The sequence below is a fragment of the Mytilus galloprovincialis genome, chromosome 6 (genome assembly GCF_965363235.1).
Source record: "Mytilus galloprovincialis chromosome 6, xbMytGall1.hap1.1, whole genome shotgun sequence".
Taxonomy (NCBI): Eukaryota; Metazoa; Mollusca; class Bivalvia; order Mytilida; family Mytilidae; genus Mytilus; species Mytilus galloprovincialis.
The window spans coordinates 49,301,010-49,324,099 of NC_134843.1; the positions used below are offsets into that span (position 1 = coordinate 49,301,010).

Sequence of the window (23,090 nt, forward strand, 5' to 3'; positions counted from 1 at the left end):
GTAATTGCCTCTACAGATTCGTAGATAATTGTTGGCAAAAATTATCGCTATGACAAAAATACTTTGAAAACATGCATTAAGCAAATGAGAAATGATCTTATTATCAGTTGAAATAAAACTGTCAGTGCTTTTTTTATGTCCTTAATGTACACATTTTAGCTCTCAGTTTGCAAATATGGCAGCTGATTGACCGTCCGGGTCAAAGAGAACGCCTTCAAAACGCAAGAAATCTGAAAATGAAATTTTCAGTAATACTCCTGAAAAAGTTTGACTTTGCAAATTTGTTTTATTTCACTCTGCAATCAGTTATTTTAATTACAAATATAGGTTTAAAAATTAGCTTTGCTCATTGTTGAAGACCATACTGTGACAAATATCTGTTGATTCTGTGTCATGTGGTCTCTTTTGGAGAGTTATCTCATTGGTAATCATACCTCTTTTTTTTTTATCTCACATATTATTCTTACAGCTCATGCTTGCATTATTAGCAAATGATAAGATCATAAATCTCGAATTATTGTTTTACGCTTATGATGGATTGTTTTTCCTTTTAATTGTTTTGTTAAAAGATGACATTTAAACTTTTAAATATATAATAAAAAATGCAAGAATAAACCAATAATCATTAAAAACCTACAAGTCGAGAAAGGTAGACACCACCATAAAATTGAGAAAGGAAATGGGGAATGTGTCAAAGCGACAACAACCCGACCATAGAGCAGACAACAGCCGAAGGCCACCAATGGGTCGTCAATGTAGCGAGAAACTCCCGCACCTTTTGGCGTCCTTCAGCTGGCCCCTTAAAAATATGTATACTAGTACAGTAATAATGGACGTCATACTAAACTCCGAATTATACACAAGAAAATGAAATTCGACACAGAATATTCCAACAACATTCCACAAAACACTTCACAGAAAACTAATTTAATTTAATTTAAACCTTAGTAATATGAGGGTATCGTGATAGTAATATAAACAGACACTGTTTCATCCGAGATTAGATATTTAGAGTGTTTTAACCTTAATCTTTAAACATTCAGCATTCATAAACAATGTAACATTAGAAATGTCATATATCAATGCTAAAAAATAATGCATATTGTCATATATAACAAACACACGAACACTTCAATTACAATTTCAGTCTCTTGCGCAAGAAATAGAATGTTGGGACAACAATCTGGCGAGAAGCTGCAATAAGCAAGTCACAACACGACATATACAATGACATATAGATAAAGGCAACAGTTACCGGTAATCAAAAGTCATAAATCGATTGAGAGAATAAAAATCCTCGTTACAAACTAAAACCGATGGAAACACATTAACTATAAGAGGAAAATAACGAAACAACAGAAACACTGAAGTGCAATAAAACACAAACGACAATGCAACATTCATAGTAACGAACTATTAGATAACAACAGCCATTTTCCGGACTTTGGTACAGAACATTTTAAGAAAAAAAAATAATAAGTTAAACCTTGTTTTGTTGCAAGCCAAACCTCCCGCTATATGGCAATGTTAAATAAACCGCTAAAATAACAACATTACATGACAGGAATACACTAGAAATAAATGCAGTGAATAAATAATATAATAGTACATTTCGACATGTTAACCACAGAATAACAATGAATACGCAAAATGTATAGAATTTAGAAAAAGATGAGACATATCAATGATTATTTACAAAAACTGACAAATTGATCTACGATCTCATACTATAATCACTATGTGGCCAATGTTTGCACATTCAGAGGTCCAAAAAAATTAATTTAAACTTATTTTTATTATGAATGCTAGTAAATATTAGTGGGACAACAACCATCCAACACAAACTATAGGTCATCATACGGAACAAATTTTAAAAATCTTTGAAGGTTTAGAAGTCAGATTAGAATATTTAAACGAAATGCTTATTAAAACACCAGGGGCCTGGTTTTCGAAAGTATCGTAAGATATGTCATAAGATATATCTTATGACAAATCTTATGACTATCTTATGACTATCATATGATATGTCATAGGATGTAAATCAAAGCTGTCTTAAGAGAGTCATAGCTATGATGCTCTTATGATTGTCATAAGTGAACATTATTTTCTATTATTTTAAATAATGATTAAAGTGATAAATATAAACAAGAAAATGAATAGTATGAACATATTAATCATTACCATTCTTAATATTTACGAATATTTTATTTTTTCATTATAAGGAACATGAAATTTTATACAAAAAGAAATTGAAATATGAGTTGATAAATTTAAACTGTTTAAATTTAGTTTGTAATGTATAATAAATCTTGAACTTCGCCTTTGTGTATTACAAATGTATCATGCATGCATTGTTATTTAACTGTGAATACTTTTTAGATTCGGTACATCGAGTACCGGCTTAACGAAATGCCCGTGCACACACATTAATATAGTACTAATACATATACTAGGAACGAAATAATATGTATATTTATTATTCAAAACCATGAGTTAGAAAAGAATTCCAATTTGTATGTCGCAAGAGATTCAAATTTTAATTAACGTAGTTAGGAAAAATAAAATCTTTATCATTTATCTAACTGAGAAACACAACAAATATTTTTATTGCAATTAACATGAAATATACATGAAAAGTAATTAAAATTTTAGCTGACAATCATAAGACCATCATAAGTCATGTCGCGAGGGGTCTTAAGTTTACGACAAAAGTTATGACAAATCGTAACTTGAGACACTTTCGAAAACATATCTTACGACTATGACATGTCCTAAGACCATCATAAGACATGTCTTAGTCATAAGATACTTTCGAAAACCAGGCCCCTGTATTTTTTTGTGTTTGATAATTACTTAATGAGCACCACACTTCAAACGGATGTTTGAATTACACAAATCTTAAGTATATATACGCAGAAGATCATTACACAGTGCAAACTAAGATAAACAACAACAACAAAAAACTTCAATAGCATTTTGTAAATTTTAGTTAATACGGACATATATTACTTGCTAATATCTGTAATGTTTAAAAATCAATTAAATATCCTTTCAAAGATATCTTCACCATGTCTAAGGACATGTTTGTAAACGTTAACAGAACACATTTCTGTTTAGAAACAAATTTAAAATCTAAATGAATTGAGTTTTCATGCGATTCTGTTAATTGTATAGGTTTTCTGAACGTAACTGTTAACTGTAAGTTTGCGTGCCAATCATAATTTTGTTTTCATCTGATAGTTTTGTAATTCCAGTTAACACAAATAAATGTCCCAGTTAGTTAGTTTTATATTTAATATATAAAAGATTGACGAGGCATTCATTTAAAAAACACTAATGTTTACCGATTTACTAAATTAAATAAGTATTGCAGTTGTTTGCTGTTTGTTTGGATCTATTAGATAAAGTCAGGCTTAATTACTTTGCAGTTGTATTTAGTGTTCAGCTACATTTAGTTTTACTGCTATTCTTCTGGATTACTTTTTTGCATGTTTTAGTTCTCATTTACTAACTATATTATAAAATTGAGAATGGAAATGGGGAATGTGCCAAAGAGACAACAACCCGACCCTAGAACAGACAACAGCAGAAGATCACCAGTAGGTGTTCAATGCAGCGAGAAACTCCCGCACCAGAGTCATCCTTACGCTGCCCCCAAAACAAATATCTATACTAGTACAGTGATAATGGACGCCATACTAAACTCCGAACATACACAAGAAACTAAAATTGAAAATCATACAAGACTAACAAAGGCCAGAGGCTTTTTTATATGGAGAACAAACTGATTATACTTATAATAATTTGCTATGAATTCTCATCTTTCGTTACAAGAGGTTTTTTGAAATAACCATACCAGCATGTGAACAGTTTTATTTTATTCTTAAAATTGCAATGATCTTTAAGGGGTAATAGTCTGCTCTATCAGCCTGTGCTATGTAATTTATCATACTAAATGTTCTGTCGTTATTGTTGTATTTTGAATTTTGAATTCAAAATAATAAATTTGTTGACAGTCTATGAAAAAAGTATAATGACGAACTTGAACATTAATTTAAAGTTATTGATGCAAATTCAATTCATTGTCCTATAAATTATTGTTTTTTGATTGGTCTGCACAAGAGGGTGACATTAAAAAAAATAGTATTCTGCTGAGATAATTAATATTATAGTAGATTGTCTCCCTAATATTAACCAATCAACATCTGGCATTTTAACGTAAATTGTAATAAATTGTCATTGTACAGATACTCGTGATAAGTGCCGAGTGGGGTTCGTGTTGTTTATTCTTTAGTTTTCTATGTTGTGTCGTGTGTGCTGTTGTTTGTTTGTCTTTTTCATTTTTAGCCTTGGCGTTGTCAGTTTGTTTTAGATTTATGAGTTTGACTGTTCCTTTGGTATCTTTCGTCCCTCTTTTTTAACAGTTTTCTGGTTGTCACCATTACTCCCTCACTCATCAAGACAAGTGTCGTAAAGAAGACATTGTTGTATTTTCTAGGTGCATAGTTACATTTAATAATAGATTATGTAGTCTAATTACATGTCGTAAAAGTGTTCGCTCTATTCCATGAAAATACGACAGCCAGACGGGGAATAACCTACAATGGCGTGTGTAATTAAATCAGCCAGTCGCAACTCCGATTTTATGTCCGGTATGACAAGTCTCAAATGGGAACTGTACGTAATCCTCTGCAAAAGTAATGCAGAATCTCAACTTCATTTATTGAGCTTTAAATTACATCCGATACAGTAATCCTATTCAATCAGAAACGGGTGAAACAATGATACATGCAAAATCCAAAAAGATTTATAAAAAGAATTATAGACGCCATCATTTGTTTGTCGATCATTGGTGAGCGAATGTATAACAAAACATTTCAGACCATCATTTTCACATACAATTTTAGATTTTTTGTGCTTTTTCCAAACTTTGACCCATTGCTTGCTTCTATCAATGGATAAGACAATAAATATCGAATGCAAATAAAAAAATAATTACATGTACCACAGCAGAGGAGCATTAGATAAAACTGATGTCGGGTCGCAATTTGCGTCTACCAAGCTTCATTCTTAGTTTATTAGTTTATCTTACACGTATTTCATAGTTATGAAAAATACAGCAGCTTCTAACTTTGCTTTAATGATAAAGCGTATTTATTTCAAATATAATTTCCGAACAATTTATCTCTAAACATGTTTCAGAATATACTTTTTTGATATAATTGAGTTAAATTTTGTTTTATCTTGTTTTTCAGAAGTTCTGTTAAAGCCAAAGTCCGTCGAACTGCAACGATCCCTGAATCGACAAGCCCACAAGACCAGTCTATATGAAATACCCAATCTGATCCTCAGACGTGGGCAATCGTTTGATATCAGTATCACATTTGATAGAACATTCAGTGAAGCAGACGATGAAATTGTTCTCAGATTTGTTACAGGTATTCTACTTCTCTAAAATATAAGTTATTATGCTAAAACACTATTACTACATGCTATTACATGGTCAATCGTTTGATATCAGCATCACATTTGATAGAATATTCGGTGAAGCAGACGATAAAAATTGTTTTCGGGTTTGTTTCAGGTATCTCTTGGGATTTTCTCGCTGCTTTGCAGTTCCATTGGTGTCTGTCTTCGGCTGTTGTCTACTCTTTGGTCGGATAGTTGTCTCTCTGACATATTCCCCATTTCCTTTCTCAATTTTACTATTCTAAAACGTTATTCTTATTTTTGAGCTCACCTGGCCAAAAGGGCCAAGTGAGCTTTTCTCATCACTTGGTGTCCGTCGTCCGTCGCTGTCCGTCGTCATCGGCGTAAACATTTTACATTTTGAACTTCTTCTAGAGAACCACTGAATGGAATGAAACCAAACATGGCATGAATGTTCCTTATGAGGTGCTGACCAAGAGTTGTTACTTTTTAGTCGATCCATCATCCAAGATGGCTACCAGCGAGGGCCTTTGTTTAACATAGGACCCTATGGGAAATGCATACAAAAGTCTTCTACTTAGAGAACCACTGAATTGAATGAAACTAAACATAGCATGAATGCTCCTTTCCGTATCTGGTCAAGTGGTGTTAATTTATAGCCAAATTTTATCTTTTTTATATGATTACAAAAATCCAAGTAGAGTCTGGTGAGCGATACAGGATCTTGAGAGCCTAGCTCTAGTTTGCTATCGTGTACATCAGATTGTTTCTAGCTTTTTCAATTGACAGGAAACACAATTGTTTTGCTATCATGTACAGCAAATTGTGGTCTGCTGATCCAATTGTCATTACTAAACAAAGTCGTTTTTGCAGTCATGTGCAGCAAATTTAATCTGTGTTACCTATATTATGTGTAGTACATATAACCGGTAATAGAGATGTGATACATCTGAAAGTTGCCACCATATATTCATTAAAGTAAAATTAATGATAATGTTTTTACATGATTCGGTAAATTCAAAACTTGAAGTTATCATTATGCATTGCACTGCAAAGATTTTGAGATTTTTGCAAGTCTAGAGATGCAAAACAATAGATTTTTAAACTAGATTCACTATTATTAAATTCGCACTTCAAACAAATAAAAAGGGCTTATTCTACATGTGTCTGTTATTCAGAGACTTCAGTGGTTTATTAAATGACTGTCATGTGACAATTTAGACGATTGGAAAAAAAGGCAACTTGTTTCAAAATTTAAGCAAACTGTAAATCTGGGAGAGTCCGATTACTGCACTAAATGAGTAAAAAGACAGTTCGATCAATCATTTCTTCTTGATAATATGAAAGAGGGGCCATGAGAGCTTTAAATTATACGGAAGAACGATATCCATTACAGATTGTCTGTTTATAAGTTAAACATGATATCTCATTTGACAGGTATGAGGATAGATAAGATTGGGGTTAATCTGAAAACTATTGTTGTAAATTTCAAATCCAACATATTTCTTCAGGTTGAAATGAGTTTTAGTTGTAATTCTGGTGAAGTTAGGGTTTCAACTACCGTAGGTGAAATCGACCATAACAGGTTCTGATGGTTTAAATTTTTAAGCCCTTTTGGGGTTTTCATTTCTTTATCACTCGCGGTACGTACCTGCTGATTGTTGTTCAAGTACCTGTTGATTGTTGTTCCAAGAACAAGTGTTATTTTTCATTTCATATTTGAGCTAAATTGCATTTCAACAGAAATTATTAAGTTTTTCAGGTACATAGTTCAAAAGTGTTCCACTACTCGGAATTTTCAATATATTTCATTTGAAATTACAATCAGTTTTGATTTTGATTAATTATTTACTGTTGATCTCAAAAAGATGTAAAGATTTTATGGTTATTATAAAATATATAATAAGCATGTCACGAAAGAAAAATCATTATTCATACACTTTTTTGAAATTAAGAGTCAAATTGTTTAATACAGCCATTCGATTTTTTTTTATATAATCATATTTGTCTTTAAACTGTAATATGCTAAAAAAAATAATAATGAAAACTCTCAATAATAATTGCAAGAAACTGTAGACAATTTTTTTTTTTCATGGAAACACATTCGTTTTAATTGTTTTGCATTTGTCATTTCGGGGCCTTTTAAAGATTACTATGCAGTATTAGTGTTTGGTAATTGTTGAAGATCGTACGGTATCATTTGGGCTTTGGTGGATAGTTGTCTCAATGTAAATCACACAGATCTTTTTATTTTTATAAATACGAGTTCATGAATTGATCTAGTAAGTGTCGTAGAGTTTGTCAGTAGTGATAAAACACTTGACTATTTTAACACCTATTTTGAACTTTATTTCAGGGCGCCAGCCTATGCAAAGTAAGAATACTGTCATACCAGTAACTAAAGTTCGTAATCTTCAGCCTGGAGAATGGGGCTATCAGATAACATCAACCGAGGACAAAAAAGTCAGTCTAAAGATTTGCACCGGATCGTCTTGTGTCGTTGGGAGATACACAGTGTACATCGATACTATTCACAGAAACAATGACAAGAGAGAAGAGAAGTACCGCTATACTCACCCTGATGACATCTTTATTATTTTTAATCCTTGGTGTGGAGGTATGGACAATGGTTTTTTCCTATATTCCTATCATGTACTGTGTTTTAAACCTATGTAAAGCTGACGAGGAAATATTGAACTTCACTCGACTAACGAAAGCTGTATTTTAATGTAGAAAGTAAAATCACAAAAATACTGAACTCCGAGGTAAAAATTCAAAACGGACAGTCTCTAATCAAATGGCAAAATCAAAAACTCGAAAAACGAATGGATAACAACTGTAATATTCCTGACTTGTATATCGATATTGTAATTTAAGTTGATTTCGGAAAGACAAAAATACGCGTAAACGCTAACAAACTTTTTAAAGTGTGAAAAAACTAATATTTATTTATTTTCTCTACAGTATTTTTTCTGTTTCATTGACAATAGGAACGAAATAAGGGCAGTAAAAGTACAATAGTTATTAATTACTATTTTTAAATTTATCGCTTTCGCTTGTCAGTTTATTATGCTTATACTTATATTCTTTTTCTCGAAACATATTGTAATAATAAGTAGTGACATGGTTACACATTTTCTGTTATTCCTAAGATAGAATATATCAAAGTTCATTGTGATCATTTACAGCCATAACCTCGATGTCAACCGCATGACACGTACTTCCGCTACGTATCGACAGAACTGAAATGTGTACATGAAATACGTTTTAATCGGTAGTTATTACAGAATCCGACCTATAATCAATGATCTTTTACTTTTTCTGATCTGTCAAATGTAGCTTATCGGTCTTCTTAAATGAAATGTTATTGTTAAATTATTGCTAGACATTTTGAGATAGTCCGTTGTCTTTGTTATTTGTTCATGCATGTTATAAGAGATGGATGAATTATGAGCTTATTAGGAACAAATCTTCTGGCTTCCATGAATAGAAAATGATGGACGACGACTGAATAGAGATTTAATGCGGACATTTTGATGACTTGCTTGATATTTTGCAATTACTGACTATTGATATCCCATCAATTCACACTTTATCAAGATTTATGTCCAAAACAATGAAATTAGAATATTGTTATAGTTATTAATGTCATCCTGTTTGATCTTCATATTGACGTTATTTAGACATTCCAAACTAATAATTGATTCACTGTGCCCTGATTGTATATTTAGAGCAAATATTTATGATATATATAACATTATTTTACATCTTTGATTTCCACAATTGCTTTTAACCTCCAATTTTTTTTTTCATATGTTCAATGTAAATTTCAAAGATGCAATGTCTTAAACCTACGAATTTTAAGTCTTCAATTTTTTGACCGTTTTATCAATTTGTTTGTATGAACCGAAACTTGTTAATCAGAAAAAAAAATCTAGCAAAGTGACCGTAAAAGATATAAGTTTCTAGTATGTTCTGATTTCATTTTGTTGCTCCAAAATGATGTTTACAGCGGATGACCGCGAGGGAATTTCAGTGTATTGTTGCCACAGACATTTCTGCCCATGTGACTTGCGTATTTGACTGATAACCGAGCGTATTTCCTATAATAACGCGGATATTATCCAGTGCAAAATAACATTCCTTATCGCCTTTTAGAAATTAATTTCATAAATAAATATCTATGAAAATATTTTTTTTAAAACACAGATAAATGATATGAAATTGTTTTGTCGTGAGAAATATATATATCAATAACAAATCAAGAATACCGGAAATTTGTGTTAACGCATGCGGAAGAATATCTCAAGAAAAGTGCTTGTTACAATCCACCAGAACTTGCGGTCATTCGGTGTGTATTACTTCGGAACTTTGACTACATTTTGGACACCAATGTATAATTTATTCTCCGAAAAGTTATACCATCTATCATTACTCTTTATGATTTTCTTAAGTTTGTTCATCAAATATGCTTCTTATACGCAATATCTTGTCTATTTTAATCAGATTTCAAACACATGTTGTTTTTTTAACATCAGCTGATACGGTGTTCCTTGAAGACGAAAATGAAAGGGAAGAGTATATACTAAATGAAACTGGAAGAATATGGATGGGAACGGTTGGAAAATTTAGTGTTAGACCATGGAACTTTGCTCAGGTATTCCAGTTCTCCATCGAAAAATCGTTTTTAGAAAACGTTCATAAAATAAACATACTTCTGAATGACGTCAACATCGAATATTTCTGTAAATAATTCAACCTCATTGAATTCGTATTCATGAGACCTTCAAACTCCTTTGATTAAGATTGATTACGCATGAACTAGGTGTATTCAGCTATCAAAAGATAAGAATGTCAGTAATAATAGTAAAACAAGGGTAAACCATTTGGTTGACTGATTGGATCAACTAAAACTCATTCTTTTACATGTAAAAAGGATGATTAACATATTTGTTTAACCTATACATGTATATGAAATAAATTTGACCTGAATATACCCAATATGTTCATTTAAAATGTACATAAAAAGAGAAAAAAGGCTTGTCGACTGGGCATTACAATAGAAATGAAAAGATATGGCATAAGTGCCAAAGAGACAACTCCATTTAAATATAGTATCCTTTAGTCTGAAAAGCATCAAACACTTAAGCTCTCAATTTTGTATTTCAATTACATCTTCACTCTAATATGCATTACGCATTTTTGTGAATTTTGCAATTTATAAATTAATTGATCTTTAACATGTAAAAGAGCATTTAAAGGGCTGGTACTCAAATTTAATTTACCTTTCTATCTTAGTTTTGTGTGAAATCAATAGGCTAATTTACTCTGAATTACAAGGACGCTTGTTTGCTCATCTAGTATATCTATGGCTTATTCAGAACAACATGTGATTGAAGAATAAAGTGAACATCAGTCTTATATACGTTTAAACGTCCTGCAAAATATATGACAAAAAGATATTTCTTTATTTCATTCAACAGCTTTCTTATCATGTCTATTGCATAGTTTTCATTTATGTTCTACACATGAGTTTGTCATCTAAGAATGATTGGTCAATCAGAAGCAACAACATATTCTAAAATCACAAAACTGCTACACGTTACCACTATGTTTATATCATTTTTACAGTAGAGGAAAGTAGAAATGTATATTTATATATATAAATGTATATATTTAAAAACATAAGCCGTCTTCTTGTTGCGTATGTAAAACTTATATCACCCTTCGTGCTATATATATTTAAAGCCGATTTGACACGTTAATGGGACAGCTACCAATGAAACATATAAATGATACTGTTAATATAAATAACAGAGTATGTTGGAAAGTTATGTAACAAACACAAAACATGCATACACATCAGAGCTTGGACTCAGAAATATATATAAATAGCGAAGAATAGAAAAGAAATTCTCATTGACGCTCGATTGAAAAATGTTAAAAAGGCAAAATAAAGTACAAGTTGGAAAACAATAAGCACCCAAAATTCAGAAAAGTTATGCCAAACACAGTTTAGGTAATTCTTTCCTATGTAGTTTATTGAGTACATTAATCTCCTTATTTCAGTGTTTGGTTTGTTTACTGCATTTCGACACTTCTTGCAGCGTTTATAAGATCTTAAAAAGAAATTCGCTTCTTCTTGTATTTTCTCAATAACAAAGAACATTTGTGTGATGTCAGTAGAGTGATAGAAAACTATGATTAGAATTGACCAGATGCAAGGGAATTAGTAAATACCTGTTTTAGTTGAGATTTGAGTGAATTCAATAAGTCAATAAAAAGATGGACATAAGGGGGTTTCAAGAAACTGTAAAATTTTTATTTTTGATCGAATCATGAACATCTGTATTCTTGCACAGTACTGAAATAGTAGTTGTGATTTAAATAATAAAAAAATATGAACACACGTACTAAGAAATATGTTTTTGTTAGTAAATAGGTCTCGCAGTTGTTGCTTATAGATTTGTATTTCATGTGGAATGTTTGTATTTTATTAGTCTTCTGACAATGCTTGAGAAGATAACATATTATGAAATAACCTTAACTATCATTTGTGCAAATTCACATTCCATGTATGTGTACTGCCAATCTATATTGAAAATATTACTTTACAATTTTGTAGTTTGACGATGTGTGTTTGATGGCAGCTCTTGCAATGCTTGAAAAGTCAGAGTTAGCAGACTCTGCTAGAGGAGACCCTCTGTTGGTTGTCCGTGCAATATCGAGTGTTGTAAGTCATAATTGAATAAGATCTCTGATACTAATTCCGATATCTCATATCGTAAGTTGAAAATTAAGCCTGTTCAAAACCCGTTTATACAAATGTGTACATTTGTTATTCCGACGTTGGTATGAATCGAATTGGGGTCTAGGTTCACAAGAACGGCGGCATTGAAATTGAGTTCATTATCTACGGGAGAAAACCAGTGTATTGAAATGTCAATTAGCAGTAATATATGGCAATAAAACAATTAACCGTTGTATATGAGAAAGTTTAACTGCAAGTAGTATGTTGAGAAAAACGAGACAGTGTAGAATTAATTGATGAATTCATTCCCTTATATTTTACAGTATAGTAAAAGAAAGCAGATAGTTCCAAAAATATATGAATAACCCTTTATGGATCATTGAACCTTGTTAATAAACTAATCATATTTACCAGGATTAAAAAAAAATACTTACGCCAGACGGGCATTTCATCTACTAAAGACTCATCAGTGACGCTCGAATTACAAAATGTTTAAAAGGCCAAATAGAGTACGAAGTTAAAGAGCATTGAGGATAAAAAATTCCTAAAAGTTTTTCCAAATACAGTTAAGGTAATCTATTCCTGAGGCAGAAAAGCCGTCGTATTTTAAAAATTCAAAGTTTTGTTAACAGTTAATTTATTATTATGAACATACAATTGCTTGTAATCTGATTTCATCTATTCAGGCGCTAAGTTTTGGTTGTCCCAATTCGTTCGTTTTCTGTTTGCTATTGCAGTAATTTTTCTTTTTCTTTTACCGTTATGTCTACCTGACTGATAATATACTTGTTAACATTAAATGAAAGGCTGATGATTAATGATAGAAATATTGCAAACGGATTTTTGAATGACAATTATAATGTACAAATCATGTTTAATCTTTAACCAAAACATAAGTCATTACGAGTTAATGATCTTTAGTTCAACTTTTTGAATAGCTTTTGATGACACCATTAAACTGTCTTTTTCTTCAATAGTCGCTGCTATATATCCTGGGTTTGATTTTTTTGTGCCATTTGGGTCAAAGGATTATTAGAATTTTAATCACATAATGATTCACATCTTCCTTTATACAACAATATTTGTCTTATTAGATGGCAGATAAATTGCTTGATGACATTTAATACTATTAACTAAAGTGTATTCTTAAGTGGTTATATCATTTTGTACAGTCAATTAGCAGTAATATATGGCAATAAAACAATTAACCGTTGTATATGAGAAAGTTTAACTGCAAGTAGTATGTTGAGAAAAACGAGACAGTGTAGAATTAATTGATGTATTCATTCCCTTATATACAAACGTATTACAGTATCGTAAAAGAAAGCAGATAGTTCCAAAAATATATGAATAAACCTTTAGGGATAATTGAACCTTGTTAATAAACTAATCATATTTACCAGGATTAAAACAATTACTTACGCCAGACGCGCATTTCGTCTACTAAAGACTCATCAGTGACGCTCGAATTACAAAATGTTTAAAAGGCCAAATAAAGTACGAAGTTAAAGAGCATTGAGGATCAAAAATTCCTAAAAGTTTTTCCAAATACAGCTAAGGTAATCTATTCCTGAGGCAGAAAAGCCGTCGTTTTTTTAAAAATTCCAAGTTTTGTTAACAGTTAATTTATTATTATGAACATACAATTGCTTGTAATCTGATTTCATCTATTCAGACGCAAAGTTTTGGTTGTCCCAATTCGTTCGTTGTCTGCTTGCTATTGCAATAATTTTTCTTTTTCTTTTACCGTTATGTCTACCTGACTGATAATATACTTGTTAACATTAAAAGAAAGGCTAAACTGATGATTAATGATAGAAATATTGCAAACGGATTTTTAAATGACAATTATAATGTACAAATCATGTTTAATCTTTAACCAAAACATAAGTCATTACGAGTTAATGATCTTTAGGTCAACTTTTTGAATAGCTTTTGATGACACCATTAGACTGTCTTTTTCTTCAATAGTCGCTGCTATATATCCTGGGTTTGATTTTTTTGTTCCTTTTGGGTCAAAGGATTATTAGAATTTTAATCACATAACGATTCACATCTTCCTTCATACAACAATATTTGTCTTATTAGATGGCAGTTAAATTGCTTGATGACATTTAATACTATTAACTAAAGTGTATTCTTAAGTGGTAATATCATTTTTTATAGTCATTTAAACGATTTATAATTAACTAACCATCGTTTGACCTTTGGTGATAATGACAGTCCAGCATGTAATACAAGCGGGTAATATTAGCATTTAACCGATTCAATTAAGTTCAAATATCACGTTTGCTTAATGATTTTGAAAGGTCATTAAAAGATTGAAATATTTAAGTATGGATAAGATAAGAACTTTGCAAATAGAAAGTCTCTGTCTAAATTAAAATCTTGTTTTTAGCTTCATACCGGCGATACCAAAAGGAATAATATGTTTGCATTCCTTTCCATAATGCCTGATTCGTTCAATTAGATATTTCTTACATACATGTAGTTTGATCACAAAATGTTATATATCAAGTTTGATAATATTCACTGGGGGAAAGCGGCTGTTCGTAACTTCCGTCACGTACGGCCCAATATGGCAGACGACCGTACCGGTATTACTGGTAGAAATTTTGATAGTAATACAATAAGAAGCTGCAGATATTTTTAGTTTTAAGTTTCGATTTTGGAGGAAGTTGTGACCTGTAGAACTCAAAATAATTTTGAATTTCAGTTTTCCAAATTTTCCTCTGTAATGCCTGAATCTTTTTATTATTAAATCTTTTTTATATGCAAGAAGATGTTACATATCAAGTACGAATTTCGTTTTGGTTGAACAATTTTGACTGCTGTACCCCTATTTCTGACATTTTTACCTATTGTGTCTATTTGTTTTTTCACGCATCGTTGACAATATAATGGAATTTGATGCGACTGTCATACAAGTGATAGGTTTAGCTAGCTATAAAACCAGGTTCAATCCACCATTTTTTACATAAGAAAATGTCTCTACCAAGTCAGGAATATGACAGTTGTTATCCATTCGTTAGATGTGTTTGAGCTTTTAATTTTGCCATTTGATTGTGGACTTTCCTTTTTGAATTTTCCGCGGAGTTCAATATTTTTGTGATTTTACTTTTTTCTCGACACAGAAAATGCTAAAAGACGTATTTGATTTCTTACAGTTGAACTGGCAAACTTTTAAGCACCCACATCCACAAATAAATATTATGAACGGAATTTACCTAACAATATTAGTAGAATCACCATAAAACATTTCAAATTCAACAGCACTAGATTGTCTATGATAATGAAATTGAGAATTGAAATGGGGAATGTGTCGAAGAGACAACAACCTGACAATAGAGCAGACAACAGTGGAAGACCACCAATGGGTCTTCAATAACTCTTATCCAATATGTGTGAAAATTCAACAGACCTCATTCTTAATTGAAAGATTGTCTAACGTTCTTGTCGATATATATGTAGTACATTTATTTGCATATGCAAAAACATTCAGAATGTTTGTTGTATTTGGGGACTATATTTGTTTATTGAAATGATTGTTATTAAAATATTACACTTACAACCTTCATTTCATCAATCCTAATGTATACAATTCACTGATAATTGTGAAAAAGTGAGGTGCGTGGAAATTTATTTTAAACAAAAAAGTAACAATTTTTCAATTGTATATCATCCAGCGGAAGTAATGAGAACTAGAACGTAAAATATCCCGTTTAATAACATTTAATTGTTAAACCATTGTGATCATCTCAGTATAAAAGTAGAAAATAGGTATTTCAGAACATATAAACTTAATAATGATGGAAGAGGAGTGGAATCTTTTTATTTTTATATTTTGACTTTTGCTGTCATACTATGTTTTATAGGATTGATATTTCAAAAGTCGAAGATAGAGATACGATTGTGTGATAAACATCTGCGACTCTTTTCACAAAGAAATCTTACGACTAAAATTTATCGTAAGTTAAACTGAAACGTGTATGACTTTTTTTACTCTTATGATTTATTTTGTGAAAAGACCCGCTGGTCTCAAAACTTGTCACAGAAAAATAAATAGTTTTCGCAAGAGAGACTACCAAATGAGTGGATAAGAAAATGTATTGTATAAATAAAGTGAAGATGAATCACTTGTTATTATTGGTATTACTATTTTCAAAATAAACTCCGAAACACAAGATGTGAGCTTATTCTAAAAAAAATGTGAGGGATTTACCCTAGTTACATCAGTTAATTTTTTATGCCCCACCTACGATAGTAGAGGGGCATTATGTTTTCTGGTCTGTGGCTCCGTCCGTCCGTCCGTCCGTCCGTCCGTCCAGGTTAAAGTTTTTGGTCAAGGTAGTTTTTGATGAAGCTGAAGTCCAATCAACTTGAAACTTAGTACACTTGTTGCTTATGAGATGATCTTTCTAATTTTTAAGCCAAATTAGACTTTTGACCCCAATTTCACGGTCCACTGATCATAGAAAATGAAAGTGGGAGTTTCAGGTTAAAGTTTTTGGTCAAGGTAGTTTTTGATGAAGCTGAAGTCCAATCAACTTGAAACTTAGTACACTTGTTGCTTATGATATGATCTTTCTAATTTTAATGCCAAATTAGATAATTACCCAATTTCACGGTCCATGGAACATGGAAAAGGATAGTGCGAGTGGGGCATCCGTGTACTTTGGACACATTCTTGTTTTAAATAGATCAATAACAATGAACATGATGGAGGAATATTAGTCGGTAACTATTCTGGTAAATACGACGACGGAGTAGCACCATATGCATGGAACGGAAGTTCAGCAATTTTGGAAGAATACTTAAAAAAACGAAAAGGAGTAAAATATGGACAATGTTGGACGTTCGCTGCTGTTGCAACTACAGGTTTGGACTTTAATTTTATTTGTGTTTTTTTGGCAAAAACAGGTTTCGTAACTATTAATAACTAATGTATGAGGAACGTATCTGATTGATTAATGATAAAATTGAGAATAGAAATGGTGAAGATGTCAAAGAGACAACAGCCCGACAAAAGGGCAGATAACAGCCGAAGGCCATGCACTAATAGTTCTTCAACGAAGATAGAAAATCACGAACCCGGAGGTGGTCCTCAGCTGTCCCCTAAATAAAATTGTGTACTAGTTCCGTGAAAAAAGACGTCACACTTAACTCCTAAACATAATAATGAACTAAAATAGAAAATATCATACAAGTCTAATAAAGGTCAGAGGCTCCTGACCTGGAACAGGTGCCAAACCGCGGCGGGTTAAAGATTGATAGAGAATAATACCTCTAATTTCTGTAGGTGAACAATCAGATTCTTGTTAGACTACAGATAGTCATCATAACATTCAAAGGCGATGCAAGCGAATTTCACACGTTATCTTCTTTAATATACTTCAGTAGTAAAGAATGCAGTATTTGCACAATTTATTCGCAAATGAAATTAGAAGAATTTTTGATTTCAGTGATATGCTCAACATAATCGAACGGTTTTGTTAAAATTACAACATGTTTTTTCACTCTCTTTTTTTTACAAAGCTTTGTGTAAGCAGAAGCATAAAAAGTATGATATAATTGAAAATTTTGGATTTTTATATCTACAATTACTTTCCTGAATATTCCAATTAATTTCATGATGCATATTATATAGATGAAAAAGATTAATGAATCAATTTCATGCATTGTGTATGTTGAAATACCATTCAAATGTCTATGTCATTGGATGACTTCATTTGGATTAAATTAAGATATGGTTTACAAAACTGCAACTTGCATTGTTTTATATTATTGCAATGAATGTATATGTTACTAAATTATATGGATTATTGCTCTGGTATCAATTACATTACAAAAAATATGTAAATGGATAATGACTTAAAAATCATCGTTATATACTTTTAATGATCAACAGCACAGCAACGTGATTTTGTGTTTTATCTTAATAGTTTGGTAATATAATTCGGTTAATCTTTCATCAATTTGGTACATGTATCACATGTGCAACCAACTTCAATGAAATAAAATAGAGAATGGAAATAAGGAATGTATCAAAAAGATAGCGACATGACCAAAGAGTAAACAAAACAACAGCCGAAGGTCACCAACCCAATTTACGAAAGACAAATGCAGAATAGAAGTTAAAATGATTTATTTATGTGGTCAAACATTAGCATTTTCTTGCCATATTAGATATTAGATAACAAATCCATGCGAATGTGTCATTATGAAAATATTACCTTAAATCAGGAGCCGACAGTCCTTCACCGGTACACTGAAAAATGTACTAAAGAGAACGAAAAACACAAAACCGAGTAGTTTGATCTATACTGAATTTCTAGTGTGAGCTGTGGAAACGCTTTTAATTTTTTGACAAATTGATTTGTTCATATTTTATCCACAAGAACGGTTAAAAAATATTTTTTTTTAAAGTCACCATAGATTGTAAATGTGCAAATTTTTTATGTTACATTTCAGCATTAAGAGCGCTTGGAATACCCACACGCTGTATCACAAATTTCATATCAGCGCATGACAGCGATTTCAGTACTCAAATAGACAATTTCTGGTCACCTGACAACAAACCAAGAAAACGTTTGAATGATACAATATGGTAAGTTATTGGCGTTTTGTTTTCGTTGTTTTCCTCTTATAGTTGATGTGCTTTCCTCGGTTTTAGATTGGAACACTGACTTTTTTTCACTTAATCGATTTATGACTATTTAAGAGTGGTATACTACTGCTGCCTTTACTTATACTTTGTAAATCTGACAGGGAACTAGCAACATGGTATTAGGTAGCTGCACTTTATCACAAATGTGATTAATCAAAATGATTGTCAAAAATTCAAATCTAATCATATCATGAAATGATATTGTTTTGTCAAAGCATTGCACTATAAATGTAAGGCATACTGCGTTCATACTAAAAGCAGATTAAAAGCCTCATTGACGTCTGATATGATGAAATTCGTAATATGTGATTATTTGAAACTGTACAATATAATCATGATTTAAGAGGTTTTGGTTTCTTAATCATGCTGTTTAGAAAGAATTAATTGTTTTAGAGTTATAGCGTTATTTGCATACTTATTTTTTATAAGCATTCTAACTGAAGAATCTGTCTGCTTTGTAGAACATGTAGAAACATATACATGCTCCAAATGACGTTTAATTGCATATAAATTTCATACCACTGTTTCGAATATTGCCGATTATTACAGTTGCATTAGGGTTGCATAAATATTGCCGGAATAAATTGCTTAGAAATGGTATCATAAAACAACTTTTGGTATGCAATTAAGATGCGGTGCTTTTTGTGTTTTTGTATGTTATTGTTTGGTTAAGTAATTATTGAAAATATATGAAGATACTTGACGTATAATTTCAAAATAAAAATGTATTATGTTGGTTTTGTAATGCCTGGCTTAGTAATAAGGGACCATTTTTATGTATAATTTTTGCATGTTTATTGCAATATTGTATTATTTCACTACCCCTTCATATGTTATATAGATAAATGGATGATAACTAAACGAAGACGAATTGAACATTTATTCGATATCATGAATCATTAAGTGTGCCGAAAAAATAAAGCTTATAGTAGTATACTGATATTCAAAAGTTCGTTAATCCGTTTTTTATATACAAGCTGGATAAAAACACAAATGAAATCTAATAACTTCAAATCCGAAACTTACTTAGTATCAAAATGTTATGGAAGGGAATAGGACACGTCTATAAATAAAATACAGATCAGACGACTGTTCTGGTATTTAAAAAAAAAAAAAAAAACTCACCACGAACAAAAGTCTCTACGTGCCCCTGATTTAGACATTTGTCCCTATTGTGTCGGTTTTTTTTTTTCGCGGATCGTTGTCGATGTGATGGCATTTGATGCGAATTTAATACAAGTGAGAGGTTTAACTAGTTTTAAAACCTTGTTCAATCCACCATTGTCTGCATAATGAAATGCCAGTACCAAGTAAGGAATATGACAGTTGTTATTCATTCGTTTGATGAGTTTGAGCTTTTGATTTTGCATTTGATTATAGGGACTCTCCGTTTTTAATTTTCCTCGGAGTACTTTTTGATTTGAAACTCACAACGTCCTTTCGGCCTATCATTTTTGAGACTGGTGATGATTTTGTTATCAGATCTTCAGATTTTTTCAATGAAACTTCATCTGATTGACAGCACTGGTTTAGTATGTTATGTGACATTTATTTTCAAGGTTATCTTCTTCTACCATGAAACAATGCCACTTAAAATTTTAAAACAAAATATTGTTGTTGTTCATTTGAATGATCAAGTATAAAGCTTTCTATCTATTAAACGAAAATGCTTATTACTTAATATTGTTTATGTCAGGGATTTTCACGTCTGGAATGAATCTTGGTTCAAACGACCAGACTTGCCTGATGGTTATGATGGATGGCAAGCATTTGATCCAACACCACAAGAATGTAATGAAGGTATGTTTTTGTATATGTAATTTTTAGTAAACTGGTTGGAAATTGTGCAATTGTAAAATGAAGAGGTACATTTTACTTAATAACTAATTAGAAAAAGCTCAAATTGGAATCTGTCATAATTAATATAGCATAGAAAAGAATACTTGCGTCTAAAGTGCATTCTTTTTTATCTGCATCAAAGTAGCAATTTTGATCATACAGAAAAAAGGACATGAGTATTGATATAGATAAAGGTACCTGTAGGGTAAAACCAAAACCATTATATTGCAGCTTTGCCACAACGAGTTGCAATCTTACTAGTCGGAATCAAAAACAATGGAACGTTTATGACTAAAATGCTGTGTGTTTTATCTTTATAGGTGTTTTTACTTGTGGCCCAGCCTCAGTAAAAGCAATAAAACAAGGAAAGTTGTATCTTGGGTTTGATACAAGGTTTTTGTTCGCTGAGGTGAACGGAGACCGAATTCATTGGACAATCGACGCTGAGGGGAATATGGAAGCTATTGCTGAAGAAAAAACTATTGTAGGAAGGTATCTTAGTACAAAAGCTGTAAATACAATTTCAAGAGAAGATGTGACAAATTCTTACAGATATGCAGAAGGTACTTCTATTACTGTGCAGGATGACATTATTTATCTAATGTTTATAAAAGAATGAGGTCATGCATTATTATTTTTTGTTCAATGACAAGTGGCAATTATAGGAGAATTTTTCTAAAAAGCCGTATTTTAAAAAAAATGTTTTAGATACAAAAAATGTAATCGTTTTTATTTCTTCTTTTTTAAATATAGAATAGTCCCATGAAAACCAGTGTTATGTTTTGAATTATCGGCCTTTCATTGGTTGAAAAATCTTGTAGATTTATTTTTTGATAAGAGCATACACAGTGTAATTTATTACTTGACAGCTTCCATGTTCCAAAAACATCGTTGTTAGAATAAGATTGTCGTTACTTTTAGTTTATGAAAAACATTGATGATGGTCCAGATTTTGGTTGAAGAATTAGTTTGATGTAACACAATCACTTCTTTGTAATTGGCATTAACTGATTATAAGAATTGACATCGTTATTTGTGATGAGAAATGTTAAAAGAATCATTTAAATATCTCAAAATGAATGGTATCTCACATCAATTCAAAGAGAAGAGGAGTAATATTAGTATTAGTACATGATAGATTTTGTGAATGATAACATTAAAAATAAGTCTTCTTTAACGTGAAATAAGTTTTCTGCAGTTATTTACGATCATACAATTTTTACCAAATGCAAATTTGTTTGTTTCTTTCAGTATTCTGAACTGTTCAATCAATAATGGACAATCGTTTTGGTTTTGATTATATGAATATAAATCCATTGTCTGCAATCATTTAATGTCTATACTGTATTAACTCAGTTCTATTTGTTGTTTTCTTTGTCATTTTGATTATAACATTTGTCCTATATTCATTATACAGACAAATAAATCTTGTAGAAATATTCAAAGAATGAATGTTCATGAAACTTTTCAATACATTAGCTGATTATCGCTAAGATTAAAAGTATGACTTCAATATTGGCGCTTTAAAATTATTTAGACATTTCTATAATTTTACTAAAAAAAATATCTTTAAATATAAAGACTGAACTTGATGGCAATATCAAAGATAGCGAGGGATTATTTTGATATAGAGTGATTGATTTACATATACCACATCCCCACTTTAACACAATATAATCAGACACTCATTGCTGTGGTAAGTTTAATACTGTTAAATATCAACTATTCAATGAAATGATAATTAGGGAAATTTGAAATGAAGTATAGTTTAAAACTCTATGCATCAGAGTATCAAACAGAAGTCGATTCACTTTAGAATCTGTAAGTTATTTCATCATTGATGATTTGCAGGAACGTCCGAACTTGAAGAAGCCGTTAAACTAGCAAAGAAATTGTGTGCAAGGAAAGATATAAAAGTTGCTTCCCCATCGGCTGACGATATAGAATTCAACTATAATGGCAGCGTACAAAAGAATGGTGACATCGATGTAGAAGTTAAGATGAAGAATATCGGCAAGGAGTCGAGAGTTGTCGATATTTATATTACCGCAATAGCAACCAAGTATACTGCAGTTCCGTCCAATGATCTCAAAGATAGTCTAGCTGCAAGTGTCCTTGAACCCAGTGCAGGTAACGTACCCTTATAAAACGGAGCCACTATACAACTGTACTATTAGTTATAACTGTTTATTAATGGAAGTATCTAGTTGTTTATTAACAAAAAATATTCGATTCAGCAATAAAATTATCGGTAGGAGTTTTGGCGTTACATTTACTTGTAAGCATATAAATGAAAACTATGGATCAGGTTTAAAAAAAGATCCATTAATGTCTCAGTAAAAAAGGTCATCCTATTACACAAAATCAGATATTTAGATACGATGATCAAGTTAACCTGAAGCC

At 31.3% G+C, this 23,090-nt stretch overlaps 1 protein-coding gene across 4 annotated transcripts in view; it reads left to right on the forward strand.

Annotated features, from left to right (window-relative positions):
• The window catches only part of LOC143079782 (protein-glutamine gamma-glutamyltransferase K-like), a 90,803-nt gene that overhangs the window by 63,991 nt on the left and 3,722 nt on the right, over nt 1–23,090 (forward strand). For all 4 annotated transcript variants that reach the window (XM_076255371.1, XM_076255372.1, XM_076255374.1 and 1 more), the window contains 9 exons: nt 5,256–5,438; nt 7,787–8,047; nt 9,969–10,087; nt 12,056–12,163; nt 16,882–17,059; nt 18,653–18,788; nt 20,545–20,648; nt 21,008–21,250; nt 22,539–22,817. In XM_076255371.1, coding sequence (XP_076111486.1) covers nt 5,256–5,438; nt 7,787–8,047; nt 9,969–10,087; nt 12,056–12,163; nt 16,882–17,059; nt 18,653–18,788; nt 20,545–20,648; nt 21,008–21,250; nt 22,539–22,817 — 1,611 coding nt within the window. The remainder of the gene's footprint in view (nt 1–5,255; nt 5,439–7,786; nt 8,048–9,968; nt 10,088–12,055; nt 12,164–16,881; nt 17,060–18,652; nt 18,789–20,544; nt 20,649–21,007; nt 21,251–22,538; nt 22,818–23,090) is intronic.